Source organism: Lineus longissimus, chromosome 2 (assembly GCF_910592395.1).
Source record: "Lineus longissimus chromosome 2, tnLinLong1.2, whole genome shotgun sequence".
In the NCBI taxonomy this organism is placed as follows: Eukaryota; Metazoa; Nemertea; class Pilidiophora; order Heteronemertea; family Lineidae; genus Lineus; species Lineus longissimus.
In genome coordinates, this window is record NC_088309.1 from 5,268,442 (window position 1) to 5,288,820 (window position 20,379).

Here is a 20,379-nt window from a genome sequence, read left to right on the forward strand (position 1 = left end):
CAGTATGTCTGTATTTGTCAAGGGGGGGCAGGCATATATGTACACATGTGCATGTGTGCTACTGGCCACAGAAACCTAATACACAATTTTTTACTATGTTTCAATCATTTATTCCATAAAAACATGAAGCTATGATTACAAGTCAAGAACCCAGTTCTTTCTATCGTTTTTGAACAGTCAATCATTCTCTTGTTTGAGCATGATTAATAGCACAGACCTTAGCTCTTCCTCGCAACAAATTTGTTGCTTTACTACCTTGGTTTACTAAATATGTTCATGCAGCACATGACATAATACATAGCGCATAAATAAAGTTCAAATTTAACACTTTTTATCAACTTAGAAATATTTCTGTAATGGTTCTCCAATGACTTTCTCTAGATGACTGATGACCTCTTGACACTGCTGTTCTACTTCATAGGAATCATCTGAAAGAACACAAAGTACCAGTTAAAAAAATCTCACAGTTGCCAACAGGTTTACTTGAAGTAACCACCAATGGTGTCCCTATCAAAAATGTACTCATGAACAGTTTTTCAGAATTGTCTTTTCCCAATTATTGATATCTCCCTACAGAGATCACTTTGGGACAGACAAATGCTGTTGTGATGTTGGGCAAATTGAATTGAAATGGCAAATGAGGAGTAAATAACTGTATTCACCTTCAAGTAGTTCAGCCAAGAACTGTATGGTTTCTGGTAGCAAGACCATATAATCATCTCCAAGCTTCTTGCTCAATTCCTCCACCAATTTCAAGGCAGCAAATCTCACCTGTAAATGAACATCAGAAAAATGAGTCGGGGAAGCAGTCCAACAAGGGCCGAAGGAACACAACATACAATGTATGTTCTATTTACTACTTTCGAGTAAGAAACGAGAACAATAACACATTAAGAAATTCTGTGATGATTGCAGGCCCTACCTACCTTGGGTGATGAGTGTCTGGTCTTGAGACAAATCTGGTAGTTGAGAGGTTTCCAGGCGGAGTCATCTCCCGAGGCCAGAGCAAACTGACCAATGCAAGGAACAAGGTGGTCATTGATACGTAGTTCGTATTCACTCTCAGAACCAAGCTGATTTTCAACCTAAAATGAGACAATAGAAATATCTAGTTTACATGACTCACATGTAGGCATACACCTAACTGATATATATATATATTTGCCTATATTTGAAGACAGATCAAAACTCCCTTGGATTGGCAAAACCATGATATCTGACCATTCCAATAGTTACCCTAAGACCTCGGCCCTATGTCCTGCTGGCACATTTCTTCTTACATATATCACTTAAATTTCTATCAATATGCTTTAAGTGACCAATACACATCCTTTGTAATACATGTTCATGTACTAGGGCCTATGTAGGTTATCTGAAAGAGGCCAAATTACACCTGTCATGTTGGGCTCACCTGGTCCACCAGAGGTTGCAACAGTGTATCAAATCTCTCCTTGTTCAGGAACCCTTCATTATCATACAAGAAACACTTGTGTAGGACACCAAAGATAAACTTGAGCAACTGGCATGATTTGGTGACACCATCTTCGGAAGCGCCGAATGTTCCAACTTTTGATTTACTGGGCTTGTTCTCATCCATGAGGTTGGCTGCATTCTTCACGATGTGCCCAGCAAAGAGTGTGAACAAGGTCTTCAATTTATCTGCAATGCTGGAAAAAACAACAACAACAGAATCAGGATTGGTTATCTACGTATGCTCAGTATGGAGGACCAGCTCCGTTTGATACAGGTACATGTCTCTGTCCTTTAGCAAGACACTTAACCTTAATTGCTACTCTCCACCCAGAAGACAATGGCACTAGAATTACATTATATTCTCCCTTACCCATTTGCAAGGCGGTAGAAAACTAGAAGTCGCTCTTTGTGACTGTCATCACGTATAGCCCAATCGAACAACTTGAAGAACATCGGCCTAAACGTCGCTTCAGAGAGTCGCATCACCATGGAGACCACTGCACTTATCACATGACCTTCCATTGCTTCAATATCAGAAAGAGATTGCTGAAAATAGGAAACAGATTAACTTAAACCAAGAGTCCAGCTTCAGGTTTGAAAATGTAGACTGGAGCAATGATTTAGAAACGATTTCAGAGCCTCAACACAGTCATAGGGGCTCTCTGTACCTTTAATCATGCCAGTTCCCCACGACCTTACGTACCTGTGAATGCTTGGTCCTGTAGTCTAATGCTTGTAGGAAGAAGGTCAAGATTTGATTGTGATGACTGGCTAGGTTGTCACGGCTGATGTCTGAGATGTGATCTGTTAAGATGCCCATCAACGGTCCAAGACACAACTGAAGAAGATAGTATAGGCAGAATCAGACACCATAATACATTTCACGCATTCCGAAGATAAGATGTAGATCTACAGCGCTGGGCAGGTGTTAAGGAATATCATATTTTCTGAAATTATCTCAAATGGCACCCATAGTTTATCTGTATGTTTGTGAGAAGCTAAAAGAAGCAGGTTGATTTCATGTTTTTTCACTTAAGCCATATATCACACTCCACCACTGATATAAGTACACACCTTATTTTCAGCAGAAATGACATCATAACATTTAGCTACAGTAGGCAAGAGAACTCTTGAAGGCAGCTTGGTGGCCAGATTCACTCGGACAGCCTTGAGTCTTATGTAGAGTTGTGTCTTCTGTGTGGCCTCATCATCGGGCAGATCGCTGGATAACTGGACAACTTTGGTCATTATGTCAAGAACGTAGGGACTGAGGAAGTGAGACAGGCTCTCGACAACTTTATGGACAACTGTTACGGAACTGACGAGAAGAAGGTCATTGCTGGAAAAAAGGAAATTGATGAAAAAGTGTGTCCAAAAAGATGCTACAAAAAGTAATGTTTGTTTACTGAAGTGTCGCCAAAAGAAAGGGCCAGCCAGATTTGACTTATGAGACACCCTTATCTTCTAAATTGCTACCTCCAATGACAGTTGGCTGGCGTGCAGGTGCTTTCCTACATCCAAAACTGTTGAGTAACCCCCTTTTACAACAAGGCCCTATGAGCCAAGAGAGCTCATAACATTATATAATGACTACACTTACCTTGCTAGTTTCTTCTCATTCTTGAGTACATGGATGAGCCTGGGCATAAACAGTGGCAGTGAGGGGATGGCATGAGCTCTCAAGTTCTGACAGAGCTCAGCAAGGCACAACAGACCACTGGCCATCACTTGCGGATTGGCAGCAGGCTGAGCAAACAGTTCAGTCAGTACAGGCAAGATCTGAAACAAAAGATATCGAAATAGATTTTCTTCATTGGTATTCCTAGAACACCAGTGAATGACTAGTTGATGGATTTTATATTCATTTATTACAGCTGGAGCAAAGGTTGAAAGAACAAGATGGACAACTCACTGGTTTGAATGTCTGCGGGTGTGCTGTTCCAAAGATCCTACATAGAACTTTCAGACTGAACAAGGCAGTTTGTTTATTGATGGCCACCTCGTCCTCAGTGTCTGACCCAGGTCCAGATGCCTTGACAACACTCAACAGCTGGCCAACAAGACCAAGGAAAAGCGGCACCTCCTCGTCCTCGATTTTGTCCTTGCTGTGCTGTAGCTTGTTGTTGAGGAGCTCCATGGCTTTGCGTCGAACGATGGGCATCTCATTTTTCATCAGCCCAGACACCACGCTCACAAAGACATTGCTGGGTAGCAGCGAGTTCACCTGAAATCCGAGGAGACGAAAAATTGATTCGAATTTGCTTTGATAGAAGAGCAAGTAAGTGTTCCTAAAAGGAATATCAAGCAGATATGATAAAATAAGTTTCTTTTTACTACTTAAGGCTGGTTTGCACCGAGTGTTGAACCAATTTGTTCCGAAGGGTCTGACTTCCTTCTGCCTTCACATACCTTGTCGAGAATCTCATAAGCTTTGGTCAGTACTATTCTCCAGAATTTTCCACTCGGCTGATCAGAGTTTTGACCGGTCAATTTGGCTATGTGGTTGATATAGCGGAGGTTCTCCTCGAGGAGTAGCTGGTAGTGAGGTACCATGGCAGAGGAGGCGCGATCGTCTAAGCTAACAACCTGGAAGGAGAACATTCAATTAGCTAGCTCAATCATCATTATTCAAAACTAATAAAGGAAGTATAAATCAGTGAGGAAAAAAATATAACATCATTCAACCCATGCATTCTCCAGGCCATTTGACCACAAAGCCACAGGAAAGGTGAAAGCTGTTTACACTCTTACCTTGGAAATGAAGCGTTTGTCTGAGAGGATCTGTACGATGAAAGCAGTGACTGTGTAGCGGAAATATCTCAACTGTTTAGCAGTGTGCTGATCCACGCTGATCAGACTTGCCGATTCACCAGATTGTTTCTTTACTCTTCGTGAAACTTCACGCATCTTCACTGAAAATGCATGATGAAAACTGGGATGAAATCAGGATGATCAGTGTTATAGCTGGTAAGAGCATCGACATCATAATCAAGAGCTCGTCAGTTCAACACTCAAAAATCCATGAATATTGAGTCCCAGGGCTGAGAGGCAGCTGGACTGTACACCAGCCAGAGAGTTGAGCTTGAATGGGAATGTACAGGCCAAAGCCAAGGGTATACATGTAATATGGCAAAGCAGTTGTCAGTCAAATCAAATAGGAATCGAGTCCCAGCAATATACAAATGCTGAACATTATTATTCTAATTCAATTACCTGGTGCATCCTTTTCTTTTTCAGGCAACTTTACCAAAAACTGCATGAACATTTTGGCAGTAATCATCTGCACATCAGGTTCAAACTGGTTACTCAGGTCAAGACAAAACGTCACCATTGGATGGACGTAGTTTGACGCCTGAAAGAGAATGTTCGAAGTAATGGGTGTAAGCAGAACACTGACCAACACGAAATCCGATGCAATTTAAAACTTGCATATGATCTGCTACAATCTGAAATTGGCAGTTGTTCTATACGAGGGTGTTATTGAGCAGAACACAAATTACAAAACAATCTTAAATGCACAATCAACAAACACACGAATGGGAGTTTTACCTTTGTGTCCTGCTCGTCCTGCGGCTTCGTGGCCTCTGTCATGACATAGCCATCCAAGAGAAGGAGCAGGGTCGTCCAGAGGAAGGTAGCGCCACCTAATGTCGACACAAGCTTACTCAAGATCGGCAATCGTCTGTGTTCAGGTATGTGAGGGTATGCATCAACAAACACTTGGATCACTGACGCTACGACGGTGTCTAACTTGCCCTTGTCCTTTGATGCAGTATGGGCCTAGAAGAGAGAGTTAATACAATCTGACGACATGTCAAAACACGTATCCCTATTACCCACAGACGAGATATCTTTCTGCCACACATAGCAGCAGTTTTTACTGCAGGTCAAATTAGTTACTTGTACTACTTAGTTATATCTAACAGACACAGTAAAACAATTTCATCACCTTTCATATACGTATTACTAGTAAATAGTGCCGAAACTAAACATGCTCAGTAAATGGAAATGGTTTTGTAATTACTTGGGACAACAAGTATACATTCTCAGAAACTTAAGCTGTTCAGAACTTACCGCTATTAGGGCTGGTATAACAGTTTCAACCGTCTTTGATATCACTTGGAAGCTGTAACTATCATCCTGTCTCATAATGTTTGCTCCCATGAATGTGAAAACAGACATGATGTTGTGGAGTACAAGATCCTAAAATATGAAATACGGAAGGGAAATATTGAGGAGTTCAGGTGCAATAGCAACTTCGCTCAGATTGCCTATCATTCCTTCCTTTAGCACAGCAGGTAGAGAGCCTCCTAGTGCATCAGGTAATGCATTATTCCACTATACATTAGAAAGCTACATGTACCAGGTTGAGTCACTTGGTAGGATCAACCATAGCTCAGCTTTAAGTTAAGCACATCATTGAAGTTAGGTGCATATCCCTGCAGTTTCTATTTGGTGCATGTTTCAACACAGTGGCTAACACACTGGTGTCCAAATTTAAAATCCTCTTTATTGTTGGTCAACAGACAAGTGAATGAAACTAACAAGCCTACTGCAGATGCCAAACTTACCGGGAACAGTTTTGCTGCCATTGTGAGTAACATGAGAGCATGGTGATGAGTCTGTGGATTCTCTGACGTACGGATGCACTGAACAATCAGATCAACCTTGAAATGGTTGCTGCTCTTCAAATCTAGAAAACAACAACAAATCATACATGTGATAGGTTTCTTTTAGTTTTAGATAAAGCAGCTTAAACTGAATACAGACCAAGTGAATGTGCTTTAAAGTCCAAAGAGAAAAAGCCATTTTATCAAAAGAAGAAACAAAGTATCAAACCTTGCAATTGTTCTTGATCCCCTTCAACCTTTGCACAGATATTCAGGATGCATGACAGAAGAAGCTGTTTGAGATATTCGGAGGCGTTATGATCATCGAGATCGAGGCAGCGTCGTGTGATATCGAAGATGATCGGCACAAGTTTGATCATGTCCTGCACCTTCCTCTTGGCCTGGAGCATCTCCAATGTCAAGGTCACTCGCTGCCAAGGTCGCGTATCAACAGCTGATATCACAGGCTCGATATCTGGCTTAGAGGTCCTGAAATAGAACAATATGGCCTCATTGAAAACACGTCTTCTGCTTTCATTTAAACACCATGCATGTTCTATACCTCTTTAAAGATAAGAAGGTTCATGTAAACAGAACACGAGACACAGTGCCGATTCAAACTGAGGAATATCAGAGCAATGCATGGAAGTAAAGAGCATGATGGGATGGAACAGTATGATAGCTTTAAAGTATCCCTGATGACACCATAGTATGCTTACCTTCTAATTCTCTTGACTTCTCTCACTGTAGCAGCTTTAGTTGTATTTTTCACCTTATTCAACTCAGTCACAATCTGGTCAGCAGTCAAGGGCAACTGAAAAGATGGGGAATCACAAAGCTGAAGAGTTTTTATCTTAGTGGTGCGATGCATTTAATGGGCTAAAAAGGCATGAAGGCACCCCAAAAGGTGGCAGGGCACAGCGCCTTTCTAAATATGCCAAGAATTAGAACTTATCATCCTCATAATCATCGTCATCAGACTATGTTCCAAATTGAAAGTCTATTGTCAGTTTCAATGGATACTCACTGCTTTGAGGACCTTCGAGATATTGGAGGCGGTCTTGGCATCCTTGGTATCTACCCAAAGGTCAATCAACTCAGAAATCAACTGTTGCTGTAAGTCTGTGGTCGGAAGAGATGTGAAGAAGTCCTTAGAGATCTGGAAAAAATATCCCACAACAATCAGTAGATTGTCCCTGAAAGACTGTCACTACCGCAGGTTATTGTATTTGAAACGATGATATGATTTCATCAAAGGGAAAATGCCAAAAAGTTGGGGGAGCCAGAGGCACTTCCAGCTTCAACTAAGTTACAAGGTTCCTGTGAAGAGGGCAAAACCATTTCAGAGCAAATGCTTAGCACTTGTTCAGATGACTGAGGGGGAAAGACTGATGAACCACCCTGCCATTGCCTGTGCCACTTCTACCCTGATAAAGGCATGGCAAGGCAAGGCTCACTAATGTACAGTAAAGTACAAAATGCAAACTGCTCATAAGAGAACAAACCTGCTGCAGCATCACACCCTGCACAGACATGTACTCCACATGATGGCCTACGCTGGTATGCAAGGCACGGTAAAACGCCTCCTTCACACCAAGATTCGACTGGAACAGCTCCGTTGTAGTCTCTGTGAATCTCTGCATCAAATAATGGACGCATTTGGTCTCGGACTGGTTCAGGCCACCAGGATCAGTGCACCTGTCAAGGAGATGCTTCAGCAGGGGCAGCAGTGTTTCAAGCAGACGCTGAAAGGTCAAGGTGAAACTCAAATTCAATACATGTCTACTCATTCTGAGCAAACGTTAAAGAAGGCTGTAACACGACTGATTCCAAAGCAAAAACTGCTGCTGTGGGAACCATGTATAAACTTTAATTATCATGGTACATCACTGCAGATACATGTATTTGTGTTGATGACTGGGGAGTTGCTGAGAACATTTCAAACTATATGTAGTAGCCGACAGGGTCATTTGGTTGTGTAAACGGCATTGAAAACTGACTACACTCCTGACATTGATGGGTTTGATCGTCAGAGATTGTTCAAGATAACATTGATTTTAAATATCAGTTCCGACAGAAGCCATACTTACAGGTGATGAGATCTGAGAGAGGCTTGCCAGGAGGCTATCCTGAATGTAACAAGGACAATCCAACTTCACGACTGCACCAATCAAGCTCTCCAAACAGTTCTGTGCAATTTCTTGAGCCTTTTCCTTCCTTTTTAGTTTCTTTGGAGTGAGTTTTTCTGCCTTGATTGTCTTGAATGCTTTTGACAGGATTACATACAATGCCTGTGGGAGATAGCTCCCATCTGCTTCCAGTTCTTCTTTCCTATTGGTCAGTTGGTGAACGAGATGAGCCAATGAGGTATCAAGGGCAGGATCAATGTCATGAATATTCATACAATCTTTTAAGCAGTGTGTGGCTGCTAGTCTGATGGGATGGTGTGGGCTGGTCAAGGCTACAAGCAGGCTGGGGATTACTGAAAGAAAACATTTAACACCATGTATTTCTTGTAGAACAATTTACATCGTAGTGCAAGTGACTTACTAAACTTGACAAAGATGAATGCAGTATGGTAAAGTACAAACCCACTGAGTCCGCAGCTAGCAGTTCAACTAACTCCTTCTTGGTGGCAGCGGCAAGGCATGGAATGGCTACATGCAGCGCCCTGGCTTGTAGGATAACACTAATTGGCATCGCAGTCTCCTCTCTTATCATCGCAGAGCTGGTCAATGGGATTGACAGTAACTTGAACAGCAATGGTTTGCTCTTGAAATATGTCTGCAATAAAGTGATCATAAAAACTTAATTGATTGCTTCGCCTAGTGAGCATAGGCAACATCTAGGTGGAAACGGGTAGCTTAGAGCCTTTTTCCGGGCCAAAGACATGAAGCAAATTAACTTACTTTGTCCCATGTCCATCCGGCATACAACAAAACTCGAAGGAATACAAAAAAATAACAAAATCTGACGAAGCGGACCCTTACTTTGAAGAGATGTTCAAATGCAATCTTGTAGAGTTCTGTGTATTTCACGTCCTGGTTGTCCATGAATGATGTCAGAAGATCAAAGCATTTCAGTGTGAATTTCAGGAAGAGGTTTTCCTCATCATCTTCCGATGTGATCTTCCACCAGTTTTGCTGCACAAGCTTTGATGGCAATTGAATAGCTGAGATGACTTTCTCAAGGACACAAATTACAGCATTGAGGGGAATGCAACTGGAACTTGTGATGGCACTGAGACATTTTCTGAATGATGCTGGTGATACAGGATCCCTTAAATTAGCCCCTTTCTGAAAAGGGAGCAAAGGTAAACAATGATATTGAGGAGGTTGAGCACAATAATCAATGTTCATCATTAATTGTGAGAAGAGAAGTGTTATATTTTGGCAATTATAGGAAGAAATCAGAAGGTTCTTCCATGACTGACTTTGATTAGGCCATCAAGGAAGATTATGATGTACTTCCTTTCACTTCCCTTGGGCAAACCCAAAGAGTTTTATGACTGACGGCTCTTCATCCATCAGTGTCAACTTACTTGAGGTTTGAAGAGCTTATTGTTCCCCTCGATGATTTCAAGACACTTGATTCCACACTGAATTCTCGCATGATTTGATTCCAACTTCTCCATCATTTCTGCCATTAGATTCAGGGTGATGAAGGTGTAGACCAACTGAAGAGGACCTGGGGTCAGGCATTCTGACAGCAACAGTGGCATCTACAAAGGAAGGCAATGCGGTGTAACACTTAACTTAACACTTAACACTCGAAGTGCAATGCAGCTATTTTATACATCAAGCCTGAGTTTAATTGGTCGTTATTTTGATCTGGGCCAATGGAGAGAAATGGATGACCTACCAGATGTTCCCTTTGTTCTGTCTGCTCTGCAAGGGCACCAGCCATCTTCAGCACTACACTTAAATTTTGGAATCCAATCCAAAACTCTCTTTTGTTGCCGTCTTCCACCTCTTTTCCTGCCAATTTAATCCACTGAGCAGCAGCTGCCGACAGAATCTTCGATTTCTTGGCATGGTTTGATTTGAAAATGCCACGCACAAGGTCAATGTGTTCGACCTTGCAAGAGGTCACCATGATGTAGGGCAGAAGGAGGGTTGTGATCTGGGGTTCAAGGTCGCTTGAATTGAGACCTGTCAGGTGACCCACACACAACTTTATCACCGTTGTCCAGGTTGGCTTGCCAAAATGGTTCCTCATGATCTTGACGGTGGATTCATACATACTATCAGCTCCAAGCACTCGCTGCAGATCCTGCAACAGAGAAATATTACACACGTATATCGCTTTATAACACCTTTTTCCCAAAGACCCTAGATTTCTAAAAAATCAAAAGAGACAAGCCAATAGAACTGCATCTAGAACATGATATGTGTTGTTCAGGATTAGGATGCTATACATTGTATGTGTACTATACCTCTCCAGCCTCAAGCAGAGACTTCACCACCCGTGGGTCGTCATCTTGTAGTCTGGTCATCAAGGAATCCTTCAGGAACTCATCTGCCTCCTCCTGCAAGTAAAGACAGAAATCAAAGATGAAACCAGTTCTCGAACGAGCCATTCTCCTCAGTCACCCATATAGGTACCTGGTGCATGTATACCAATACCAATCCTTAGTGAAACTCCCAGCCACAGCACCTGGATATATTAGGAATTGATATACACCACATTCTTTTGGATTTGCTAATTTTTACTTTTTTTTCTATCGGGCTACATCAACGAAATATTCTACATGTACTATGTCGATATGTAGAGACATGATCATTACAAAAGACTCAATTTTTGTCAAAAATTACAAAATTACTAACCTCACTTTCATTTGCTAGTTGCATCAGCTGCTGGACGGCCAGCAATCTTATGTTCCATTTCGGATGGTTCAGACCCAACATGAGGCTTGTCTGTGACTTGGGCATAATGCTATGCTTGGCAGTAGACACCGACAGGGCCACAAACTCTTGTAGGTAGCCTTGCTCCACCTTGCTTGGCTTTTGCTTCATTTGTTCTTCAATTGTTACATCCATGGCCACTGGATGGCGCTTCTCAACTACTCCAATGAAATGTTTCAGTCGTCTTGTGTAAACTCCCAAGTCAACATCTTCAGAAGTTGTTTCACCGGTTTTCAGTGACATGAAGTTTTCTAACAATGACCTGGAAGTTAAAAGTTTCAAAGTGGATATTAAAGTAACATACTGAGATACAGTAAGCCCTATGGTTTCAAAGCTTTGAACTGTACCACAGGTGTACATGCATGCATCAAAGCACATACTGATCTAAAATTGTGAATTTATTTGCTTACTTTGCTATCAATCCCTTCAGTTTTTCATCGAGATCACATTCCATCAGAAGTCTCTCGAGAAGAGCAGCATAAGGAACCTCATCCGGTGATGGATCCTCCTCATCAGTGGAGTCATTCAGGGCTTCAGAGATCAGCAGCTTCAGGAAAGGTTGGAGGAACGGAGTGACAAGGAATGACTGAGAGAGCCTTGCAATCACGTCGATGACACCTGGCAGCTTGCAGAGGTACTTAAACATTCTGGAATTGGAAAAAGGAACGTGATAGAATTGTGGGAAAGAACAAGAAACCTTTCACTTGGTTGGACTTTTTTATTATTTTGTAGTACTGTTGAGAATTAACTGAGTCAGGAATGAACTGGATGCCTTTTCATCAGGTTAGGCTTTTGACAGGAACAGAACCAGCATCTTTACAAATTTTGAATATCTGGTCAATAAACTCTAGCAGAATATGCTCCATTGACTATATCCTCAGAAGTAGTGGCAGTGATAAAGCACACTTCCTTTCCTGCTCTTGACAGTCACATAATAATGCATGATTTTGACCTGTTTACTTTAATTTGGTTGAACAGAATGACATGCAAGGACGATGAATTTACCTTTTAGGTATCCTTGAAAGATTCTGATACTGGTAGATAACCAACAGGCAGGTTAGCGCCTCTTGTACCAGAGTGACTGGGATGTGCTGAAAGGTAACAAGGCAACAGTTAACTGCTAAGTGGCACTAGCGATAGAGCAACTTGCTAACAAATGACAACATTGACAGTTGTAAGAAATTCGTTGATTACTTGACTCATGTTCCGTGTGTGATGGAAAAGGAATGTAGGAAGAATGACACTAACCTTGGACATTATGGGCAACAAGCTGTCAAAAAATGAACTTTTGATTCTTGCTTTGCTGGCCAATAGGGAGAGAATCATGTATACTGCCACTTTGTACTCGACACTCTTTGACTTGAGTCCATTGACGATGACTGGCAGAAGTTGAGCTATCATGGCATCCTTGATGATGCCCTGGTTTAGAGCTCCAATCAGCGTCGTGGTAAAGAAACTGAAGAGGACACGGAGGGGTGAATTCACTGACTGTTTCGTTCCATGCACCTGCAATACAAAGGGAAACATGGTTATACAAAGGGATACATGGTAAATAGTGATCTACATAAGAAGGCTTGTATACTTCATTGATCATGAGAGGAATCTTCAATACCTACAATCAAATTGGAGAAAATGAAGTTACTTAACCTCAAACAATGGCAGTGCAGTTTCAATCATCTTGCACAGGTTATGCTTGCACGTGCAAAGTCTAAAAGTACATAACCCTGAGGTTTTTTTTGTTTTATCTGATTCATGTCTTGGTATTAGTAGAGACGAAACAAGCACATACCTTTAGAAACTTATGAACCATATCACATACAAAGTTGAGGAAACTGGGATCTTTGTTACAGTGAGTCATAACCGTCGTCCTTGGGAGTGGGACACCTGGTTTCTGAAAAACAAATCAACTGGTTATTATACCTAGCCACTACTACAAGATTAGCTGAGCCTTGTAGCTATGAATACTTAACACCGATATTTTAAATGCCAGCCATTCAAAAAATAAAATAAAACATTCATTAAGGTAAGGCAAGGAGGCCACAAAAATACTGATTATGTATTGATCCATGATGATTTGACATCTGTGACTGCTCTAAAGTGCATGAATAATTTGACCAAACTGTAATCGTTGACAGTAATTTGCCTTTATAGTCAACCCGTGGCCTTAATACAAGATGAAAGGGCATCACCAGAAAGAGAACACAAACCTGAATAGGTTGCAGCCAGTGCCATCTATTGGTCGAATCATCAAGTTTGAGAAGCTGAACGGCCCGAACAAATATCTTTGTTTCATGGTAGGGCAAGATACACATTAGCAGATCATCAATATTGTAGAAATGAATGTGATACCTAAAATGGAAACCAACTAAATAAATTTGGTGACTGGTCTAAACTCCAAAGAAACCTGTCTGTCAAGCAAGAGTAACAGGCAGTCAACACGTAATGCTGTCTTGGGGGCATTGCAAGTTTTTTTCTAAATTAATGCAGCATCAGAAACTAAGGATGAAGAAGATTACGCCGAGTTAAGGTTCAACCTCTAAAAGGATTCTTGGTGCTCCTCACCATAAGATGACAGGTTACTGAAAAACTAGCTTACCTATAGACAAGCCATTCTATGACTTTATGAGCTGGTTTCAATAGGAAGTATGGTGACAACTTAATCAGAAACTGGGAGATGGTTTTGTTCAATTTCTGGTTAACCTCTTTTGTTTGTGTTGACCTCTCAAAGTCCTGAGCAGTCTCGCTAAATAATGTTTCCTCAAACTCTTGGAAAGTTTCATCGAGATTTTCAAGCTCCTCCAAACCATTCAAGCCTGTAAAGTAACAGAGCAGTGTGCATTGAAAAAAATACATCAAAATCAGTGTCATGTCCATTTTTTGGCAGGTGATTTGGTCTTCTTCCCATGCCTGCCAGTCTTCTGCTATGCATATGAATTAAAGGAACCCTGTCAGGAAATGCTTAAAATGGGGAGTTTTGAATGACGAGGTAAAATCCTAAGGTGGTAGTCAGACAATCAATCACTGTCATGTTTTGCGCAGAAAACTCCTAAGTAAAACATTACATAAGTACATACTGTTGAACAAGATGACAACATACCTATTCCATAGACAGTCTCTTTGTCCAAGTTGGCTGCTTCCTTTGGGTCAAACAGTAGAGACGGTCTTTTCTTATCTTCACCAAGGATGGCCTGGGTATGAGGCACAGAAAGCTTTTGGAGCTGAAGAGCTAACGACGTCATGATGGATCTCTGTTCCACCTGGAAGAGTTTTTTTTTAAAATTCAAATCGGCAGCATATGGGGGGGGGGGGGGCAGGTCGGCCCCCACGTGGATCCACCCCTGCAGATGTCACAAGCAATACATGCGGTTCTGTCATGTCTGTTGTCTTTTCTCAACGTTATGCAAGCCATGTACATGGATGTGTAGATACTAGGCTATAGGTATGATAGTACCAGGTAACGCATAAATCTCCCTCTCTGGTGGCTTAATACTATTAGGCATGCATGGTCCTGTTGCCAGAGTTGAAAGGCTCCACGTTATGCACTTTTGACTTACAGGCCGGGGGACTAGTATAGGCACATTGAATTATTGATCAGTGATCTAGGCCTACCTGCCCGACAGCAGAAGGCTAAGCCAGAAAGGCCTACACCACGTCGGGCCGGTTCAGCTAGGCCATTTGTCTCGTTCGGTGGCACTCAAAGCTGCACACGCGGCATAACCCGGCGAACTTACTGGAAAAAGTGCTAAAACAAGTATCCGACAAACAAATTAACATTTTAGAATAAACTGTGTGTAGGCCTACTGTGTGTGTAGATCTATTATTTTCTACGTCGATTCTTTTGCCTATCTATTATCGGACACAAGTTTTCACAATCAACTCACACCTACCCTAAGCAAATAAATACGGTCGATGGTAAGAGACAGCTGATGATTCAATTCCTAGTCATCAGCTGTATAATTTGTAAATTACTGCGTAGTTTCTTTAAATCAAACAAGTTATTCTTATTTCGATGTGTTTTAATTTTGCAGCTGAAATGCAAAAACACGTGCTTCCGGCTTCCGGTTCAACTGACATAACTGCCACTACATCTGACGGTGACCAGCGGAACCAGGTACGCGCGGTTTACTTGCATGACTACACGGACTAGTAATTCATTAAGATTTTGTACTTTTCATTGCTTCAGAAATGGCGACAATAAGATGGGGAATACTAAGTGCTGGCAAAATTTGCCATGACTTTGTCAAATCATTTTCTGAATATGCTGCAAATAAACAAAATAATAAGGTAGGTATTAAATGCACTAAAACTAAAAGCATTTGGCACTCATCTCACGCCCATGTCTGAGTAGCCTAAATGGGTCAATAGGCCATGGGACGAGTGGCAAAAATGTGTCTGGAAAAAGGATTCCGTTTGACAAATTAGCGTGCAAATTGAAAACAGTCGTTTTTGGGTAATATGGGGGTGCTGATTTCAAAAATCAATTTTTCTCCCGCGTAAAGTTGCACATTAAGTCAGAAATGAGACCCTTAATAGGGCCTAATGGTCCCATTAAAGTAGGGGTCAAGCACCGTCAAAAAGTTGATGTCATCGAAACATATCAACATGGGTATCAAAATGAAGGTATATGGGGGTACTTTAACATTGCATAGTTTTTGGCCCCCTTAACGAACCGTGGGACCCCCCAGGGAGGGTCAAAAAGGGCAAAAGTGGTAACTTTGACCCTGTCCCACGATCTTCATAGGGACTATAAATGGATAAAATATGTTTTATTTGACAGTAATCGTATAGACCTTCAAAATGATACCCATGACAACACTCTCGGGGTAAGGGTTGCCAAGATAGCAATTTTGACCCCTTTTTAGGCTCCAAATTTAAGATCTCGAAAACCTTTTGCCCAAGGGTGTCGTCATGGGTATCTATGAAAAGGTCTATGTGAGTACTGTCGAATAAAACATTTTTTATCCACATGCGGTGCCCATGAAGCTCATGGGAGGCGGTCAAAGTTACCACTTTTGCCCTTTTTGACCCACCCTGGGGGGTCCCACGGTTCATTAAGGGGGCCAAAAACTATGCAATGTTAAAGTACCCCCATAGACCTTCATTTTGATACCCATGTTGACATGTTTCGATGACATCAACTTTTTGACCCCTACTTTGGGACCATTTGGCCCTATTAAGGGTCTCATTTCTGACTTAATGTGCAACTTTACACGGGAGAAAAATTGATTTTTGAAATCAGCACCCCCATATTAATTACCCAAAAATGACTGTTTTCAATTTGCCCGCTAATTTGTCAAACGGAACTTCACATTTTTCATACTCCTCCCATGGCCAACAATGGGTGTAGGCCTAGGCCTACCAGGAAATGGCATTTCAATTTTGGCAACTGAAAAAAGGAATTGTTATCAAGGGCATCACACATTGAAAAAGGCAGATGTGTCTGAAGTCTTACAATAATCACTATTGGGCTTGTCACTCCTTTCTCGTTCTTGTAGTAGACAGCCAGTCGCAAGTGAAAGAAAAAGTTATCTGTGTCCCAGCTCACAATCCAGGCCTTAATTCTTCTTTATCTCATTTCTTGTTTCCACAATATTTACTTTTTGTTTCATTTCAGATTGTTGCAGTTGCTGCCCGTGACATCGAACGTGCCAGGGAGTTTGCAACAAAGCATAAAATTGACAAAGTCTATGGAAGTTATGAAGAACTGGCAAAAGACCCCGAAATAGGTATTGCTACCAGATTTGTGTGGCTGTTTGGTCTTTGTGTCCTTAGGCAAGACTCTCAACCCTAAATCTCTTTGTCCTTCAAATGAGACGTAAAACCAGGGCAAGCAAAAGACCCTAGCAAGTGAGAAATATGAGAAGCTTGCGATGGTCCTCGCCTCTAACCAAACACAGTCCAGGCCAATAAAAAAACAATTGGGTCTGACCGTAAGTGGCACATAAAAACCCTCATCTCACCTTGGAGGAGGAACACATCCCTAGAGAATAACATAAGTGCAGAGTGAATGTTGTACATGTAGAATAAAAAGAATCAACAAATGTTGAAGATTGAATACAGAGGTAAGACTGAGCTTCTCATTTCAGCCAAGGAGAAGACATAGTGCTTACCCAATAAAAAATTTGCATGAAAACATTTATTCTCTTTCAGATGTCATCTACATGGGTAATATGCACACACACCATCTCCAAGAGGGAAAAATGTGTCTTGACAATGGAAAGCATTTGTTGGTTGAAAAACCATTGACCATGAATTATAAGGATTCAAAAGAACTGATAGACTATGCCAAGTCTAAGAAGTTATTTCTGATGGAGGTATGGACCGTCTTCCCCATAGCAACATCAGTTGGCAGAATGACACACAAATATGCACAATTCCTTCCAGTTTTGTCTTTTTTGTCTGGTTTAGTGACTTCTTTCTTTGTAATTTACTGCAACGTTTCGCATAGTTTTCCCTTTGCTTCCTTCTGGTTTCCCTCAATTTCCTTGGTTAGACTGTGTTACATTTGCAGAGACAATCCAGAACTGCTGTTGATAATTGAAAAGCCTACTGAAAACTCTGATTTAGCCTGTATAGGCATGGTGTTTTTCAAATGCAAACTTCCATTTTCTTCTACAGGCTGTGTGGACCCGTTTTTTCCCGGCAATGGCATTCATTAAAGACACAATCTCTGTCGGAAAGATTGGTGAACCTATGTACCTTGCTACTTCATTTGCTCTATCATTCACATCGGATACAGATAGCTATACCAATGTGGGCTCCGGTGTTCATTATGGCTTGGGTGTATATCCCCTTCAAGCTGCTCTTGCTATATTTGATGGAAAGCCAGAGAAAGTAAACACAACAGCCGTAAAGAATAAACATGGTAAGTACTTTTATTGGAAATTCATTAAATGTCTCAATATATGGAGATGTGAACTTGATGGTAAGGCAAAAAGAGTCGGCTGGACAATGTACAGTAGCACATACTGGCCCCAGAAGTCGCTGTAAAAAGGTTATTTCATGCTGGCTTTGAACAAAAAATGGTGAAAAGTGGTGTTCTGCCTCCCCCAGAGAGCCCCATCCCCACTGGCTTTTCTGATGGATATCGTCAAGTCTGTATAAAGTCAAAGACATTTAGTATCGCATATGTCTTTATAAATTCATGTACTTGATAACATTGGTAATTGACAAAAAGGGATCACTCATTGTTGTTACATTGTATTCATTTTTGCCTCATCTTCCATTGAACGTTTCTTTCCAAGGGGTTGTTATTACGGTGACCTATACTCTGACGTTCAAAAATGGTGGTGTAGCACAATTGATGTCAAGTTTGCGATACAACTCAACCAACAGGCTCTTGCTGGAGGGGACAAAAGGAACAATTGAGGTAAGCTAGGGTGACGTATGATTTAAGGTTGTAAATCTGTAGTTGCTGTTGTCCTTAGTCATGGGTTGGTCTCCACCCTTTTAAAATGGGAAATTGATTATGCTTTTGAATTGCATATTTCCATCAAATTTGACCTTTGAAGTATTGAAGCTTTTCCGTAATTGAGTCCAGGGTCTGTTAATCCTGACGATGTTTTAAAAAGCTTTTAGAGAGATTTTCTTCAGGAGTCAATTTAGTTAGGGCAATGAATCCAATATGTGAGATCACACATTTCATTCACTGCAACGCTCTCACTATCTTTTGCACACAGATTCCTGACTACATGTGGACTCCAACTGAAGTCATAGTCAATGGAGAAAAGCATGAATTCCCTCTTCCAGAGTTCGACCAGGCTGACTACAATTACCCCAAGAGTGTTGGTCTATTCCAAGAAGTGCCGCCAGTAGCACACTGCATCAGGCAAGGTAGGTACAACTCACTCAGACTGTTTGCTCAAATGATGACCACTGTTTTTCGCTGGAGCTATGAACGGAATCCAGCTGGAGTTTTTTCTCCATCAAAATGCAGTCAAGCAGAATCAAGAAACTGACATTAATGTAGCTTATGTGCAAATGCTATCCAGCCATACTTCCCCGTTCATTCGAGCATGACAGAGAAACACTGCTTCTATGTAAAAAAAACATGGTCATCAATGATGATTAGGTTTAGAGACAAAAGAAAATCTCCTCAAGACCTGTAAATTGAGAATACATGTAGTCTTTCAAGCATTTTTCAGTATACTCAAAAGTCATGCCTGTGATCAATTTGTATTTTCAGGTCTCTTGGAATGTCCTCAAATGCCACACGAGGACACTCTCACTATAGCCCAGATAATTGACCAAGTGCTTTAGAGGACGAAAAGTTGAGCTGAATGTATCTCCAGATACATGTATATCATACTCACTATTTCTCCTGGACATGATTGATGCTTGGCTTTATGTAAGCTTACATGTGCATATCATACAAAAATTCATGTAACCATAACCTACATTTTGCATCTACATGTACATTGGGTGTAAAAGATGTAAAGTAATGGCCTGCTTGTTTAATATATTGAAAATATAACCTTATTCATGAGGTTGGTTCGGATACTCACATTTTAACTGCTACTTCCTTTCCAAATGACATAAGGCATTCCATGACCTGCTGTATCAGTGTATGGAATTATTTTTTTGGTACAAATACCGGTATGGTGCAAACATTTTTTGGTGCTTGGGCAATGATTATTTTCGCTGAATATTCACGAGCTACATGTAATGTACAAAATAAACTACAGGTAGTTTAATTCATGCATTTTTTGTTGTTTTCTGTGTATCAAGATTGTTGGGTTCAATATCAGGACAGTGTCACAACCAGCTTTCCCAACATACATGTAGGGCTGGTAGTACCAGGGTTATATCGAGGACGAGGTATGTCAAAAATTGCTCCAAATGGCCTGTAAACATCCTCTGGCACTCATCAAGCCCCCATCCTCCCTTCTCGTGGTGGGGATGTTCTGCTACTGTAATTGTGGTTGTGCAAAAGGTGAGACACTGGCGCCTCAAAACCTGATAACCTCATCAGCCAAAAAGGCCTACACCACGCTGGGCCGGTTCAGCTGGTATACGGTAAAAAAAGCAACGGAAAAAAAGACAACGGAAAAAAAGCCCGGTAAAAAAGACAACAGGTAAAAAAGGCAACGGTAAAAAGGCAACGGAAAAAAAGACAACAGGTAAAAAAGCAACGGAAAAAAACCCCGAAAAACCATACTTTACCTAAATTTGGTTACGCTATGAGCGAAATATCTGGCCGGAAATATCTATGGTGATACCACTTGAATGATTTAAGCCCGTTACCCGCTGTCTTTTTTACCTAGATGGTTGCCTTTTTTCCGTTGCTTTTTTACCCGTTGTCTTTTTTACCTAGATTGTTGCTTTTTTTTCCGTTGCTTTTTTTACCTGTTGTCTTTTTTTCTGTTGTCTTTTTTACCATCGTCTTTTTTACC

The 20,379-nt window shown here is 41.2% G+C and overlaps 2 protein-coding genes across 2 annotated transcripts; one reads left to right on the forward strand and one right to left on the reverse strand.

The window, feature by feature from the left end:
- Positions 1-100: 100 nt before the first annotated feature.
- Positions 101-15,025, reverse strand: LOC135503174 (HEAT repeat-containing protein 1-like). The gene is made up of 34 exons (XM_064796594.1): positions 14,875-15,025; positions 14,085-14,244; positions 13,584-13,800; positions 13,195-13,336; positions 12,777-12,878; positions 12,236-12,493; positions 11,993-12,078; positions 11,398-11,634; positions 10,910-11,249; positions 10,519-10,611; positions 9,945-10,355; positions 9,625-9,804; positions 9,074-9,379; positions 8,675-8,867; positions 8,174-8,565; positions 7,589-7,828; positions 7,111-7,242; positions 6,803-6,897; positions 6,313-6,572; positions 6,045-6,166; positions 5,548-5,676; positions 5,023-5,253; positions 4,687-4,825; positions 4,225-4,385; positions 3,883-4,059; positions 3,386-3,697; positions 3,074-3,252; positions 2,548-2,812; positions 2,177-2,311; positions 1,844-2,019; positions 1,412-1,667; positions 927-1,085; positions 663-771; positions 101-428 (listed from the first exon to the last, which is right to left on the reverse strand). Exons 2-34 carry the CDS (start codon positions 14,224-14,226, stop codon positions 340-342), a joined length of 6,465 nt encoding a protein of 2,154 aa, XP_064652664.1. The 5' UTR covers positions 14,227-14,244; positions 14,875-15,025; the 3' UTR covers positions 101-339.
- A 92-nt stretch (positions 15,026-15,117) lies between these two features.
- Positions 15,118-19,680, forward strand: LOC135503181 (trans-1,2-dihydrobenzene-1,2-diol dehydrogenase-like). Its single transcript, XM_064796621.1, has 7 exons — positions 15,118-15,271; positions 16,602-16,713; positions 17,138-17,301; positions 17,606-17,852; positions 18,232-18,356; positions 18,667-18,820; positions 19,173-19,680. Exons 1-7 carry the CDS (start codon positions 15,173-15,175, stop codon positions 19,244-19,246), a joined length of 975 nt encoding a protein of 324 aa, XP_064652691.1. The 5' UTR covers positions 15,118-15,172; the 3' UTR covers positions 19,247-19,680.
- The last annotated feature ends 699 nt before the right edge of the window (positions 19,681-20,379 follow it).

What these genes read in the sequence shown, in the direction of transcription:
- LOC135503181 (XM_064796621.1), top strand. Translation starts at nt 15,173, where the DNA reads ATGGCGACAATAAGATGGGGAATACTAAGTGCTGGCAAAATTTGCCAT. An exon ending in AGAAGTTATTTCTGATGGAG is followed by an intron (nt 17,302 to 17,605) that starts GTATGGACCGTC and finishes TTTCTTCTACAG; the next exon opens with GCTGTGTGGACCCGTTTTTT. An exon ending in AGCCGTAAAGAATAAACATG is followed by an intron (nt 17,853 to 18,231) that starts GTAAGTACTTTT and finishes TTTCTTTCCAAG; the next exon opens with GGGTTGTTATTACGGTGACC.
- LOC135503174 (XM_064796594.1), bottom strand. Translation starts at nt 14,226, where the DNA reads ATGACGTCGTTAGCTCTTCAGCTCCAAAAGCTTTCTGTGCCTCATACC. An exon ending in AGGGTGTGATGCTGCAGCAG is followed by an intron (nt 7,243 to 7,588) that starts GTTTGTTCTCTT and finishes TATTTTTTCCAG; the next exon opens with ATCTCTAAGGACTTCTTCAC. An exon ending in ACCCGCAGACATTCAAACCA is followed by an intron (nt 3,253 to 3,385) that starts GTGAGTTGTCCA and finishes CTTTTGTTTCAG; the next exon opens with ATCTTGCCTGTACTGACTGA.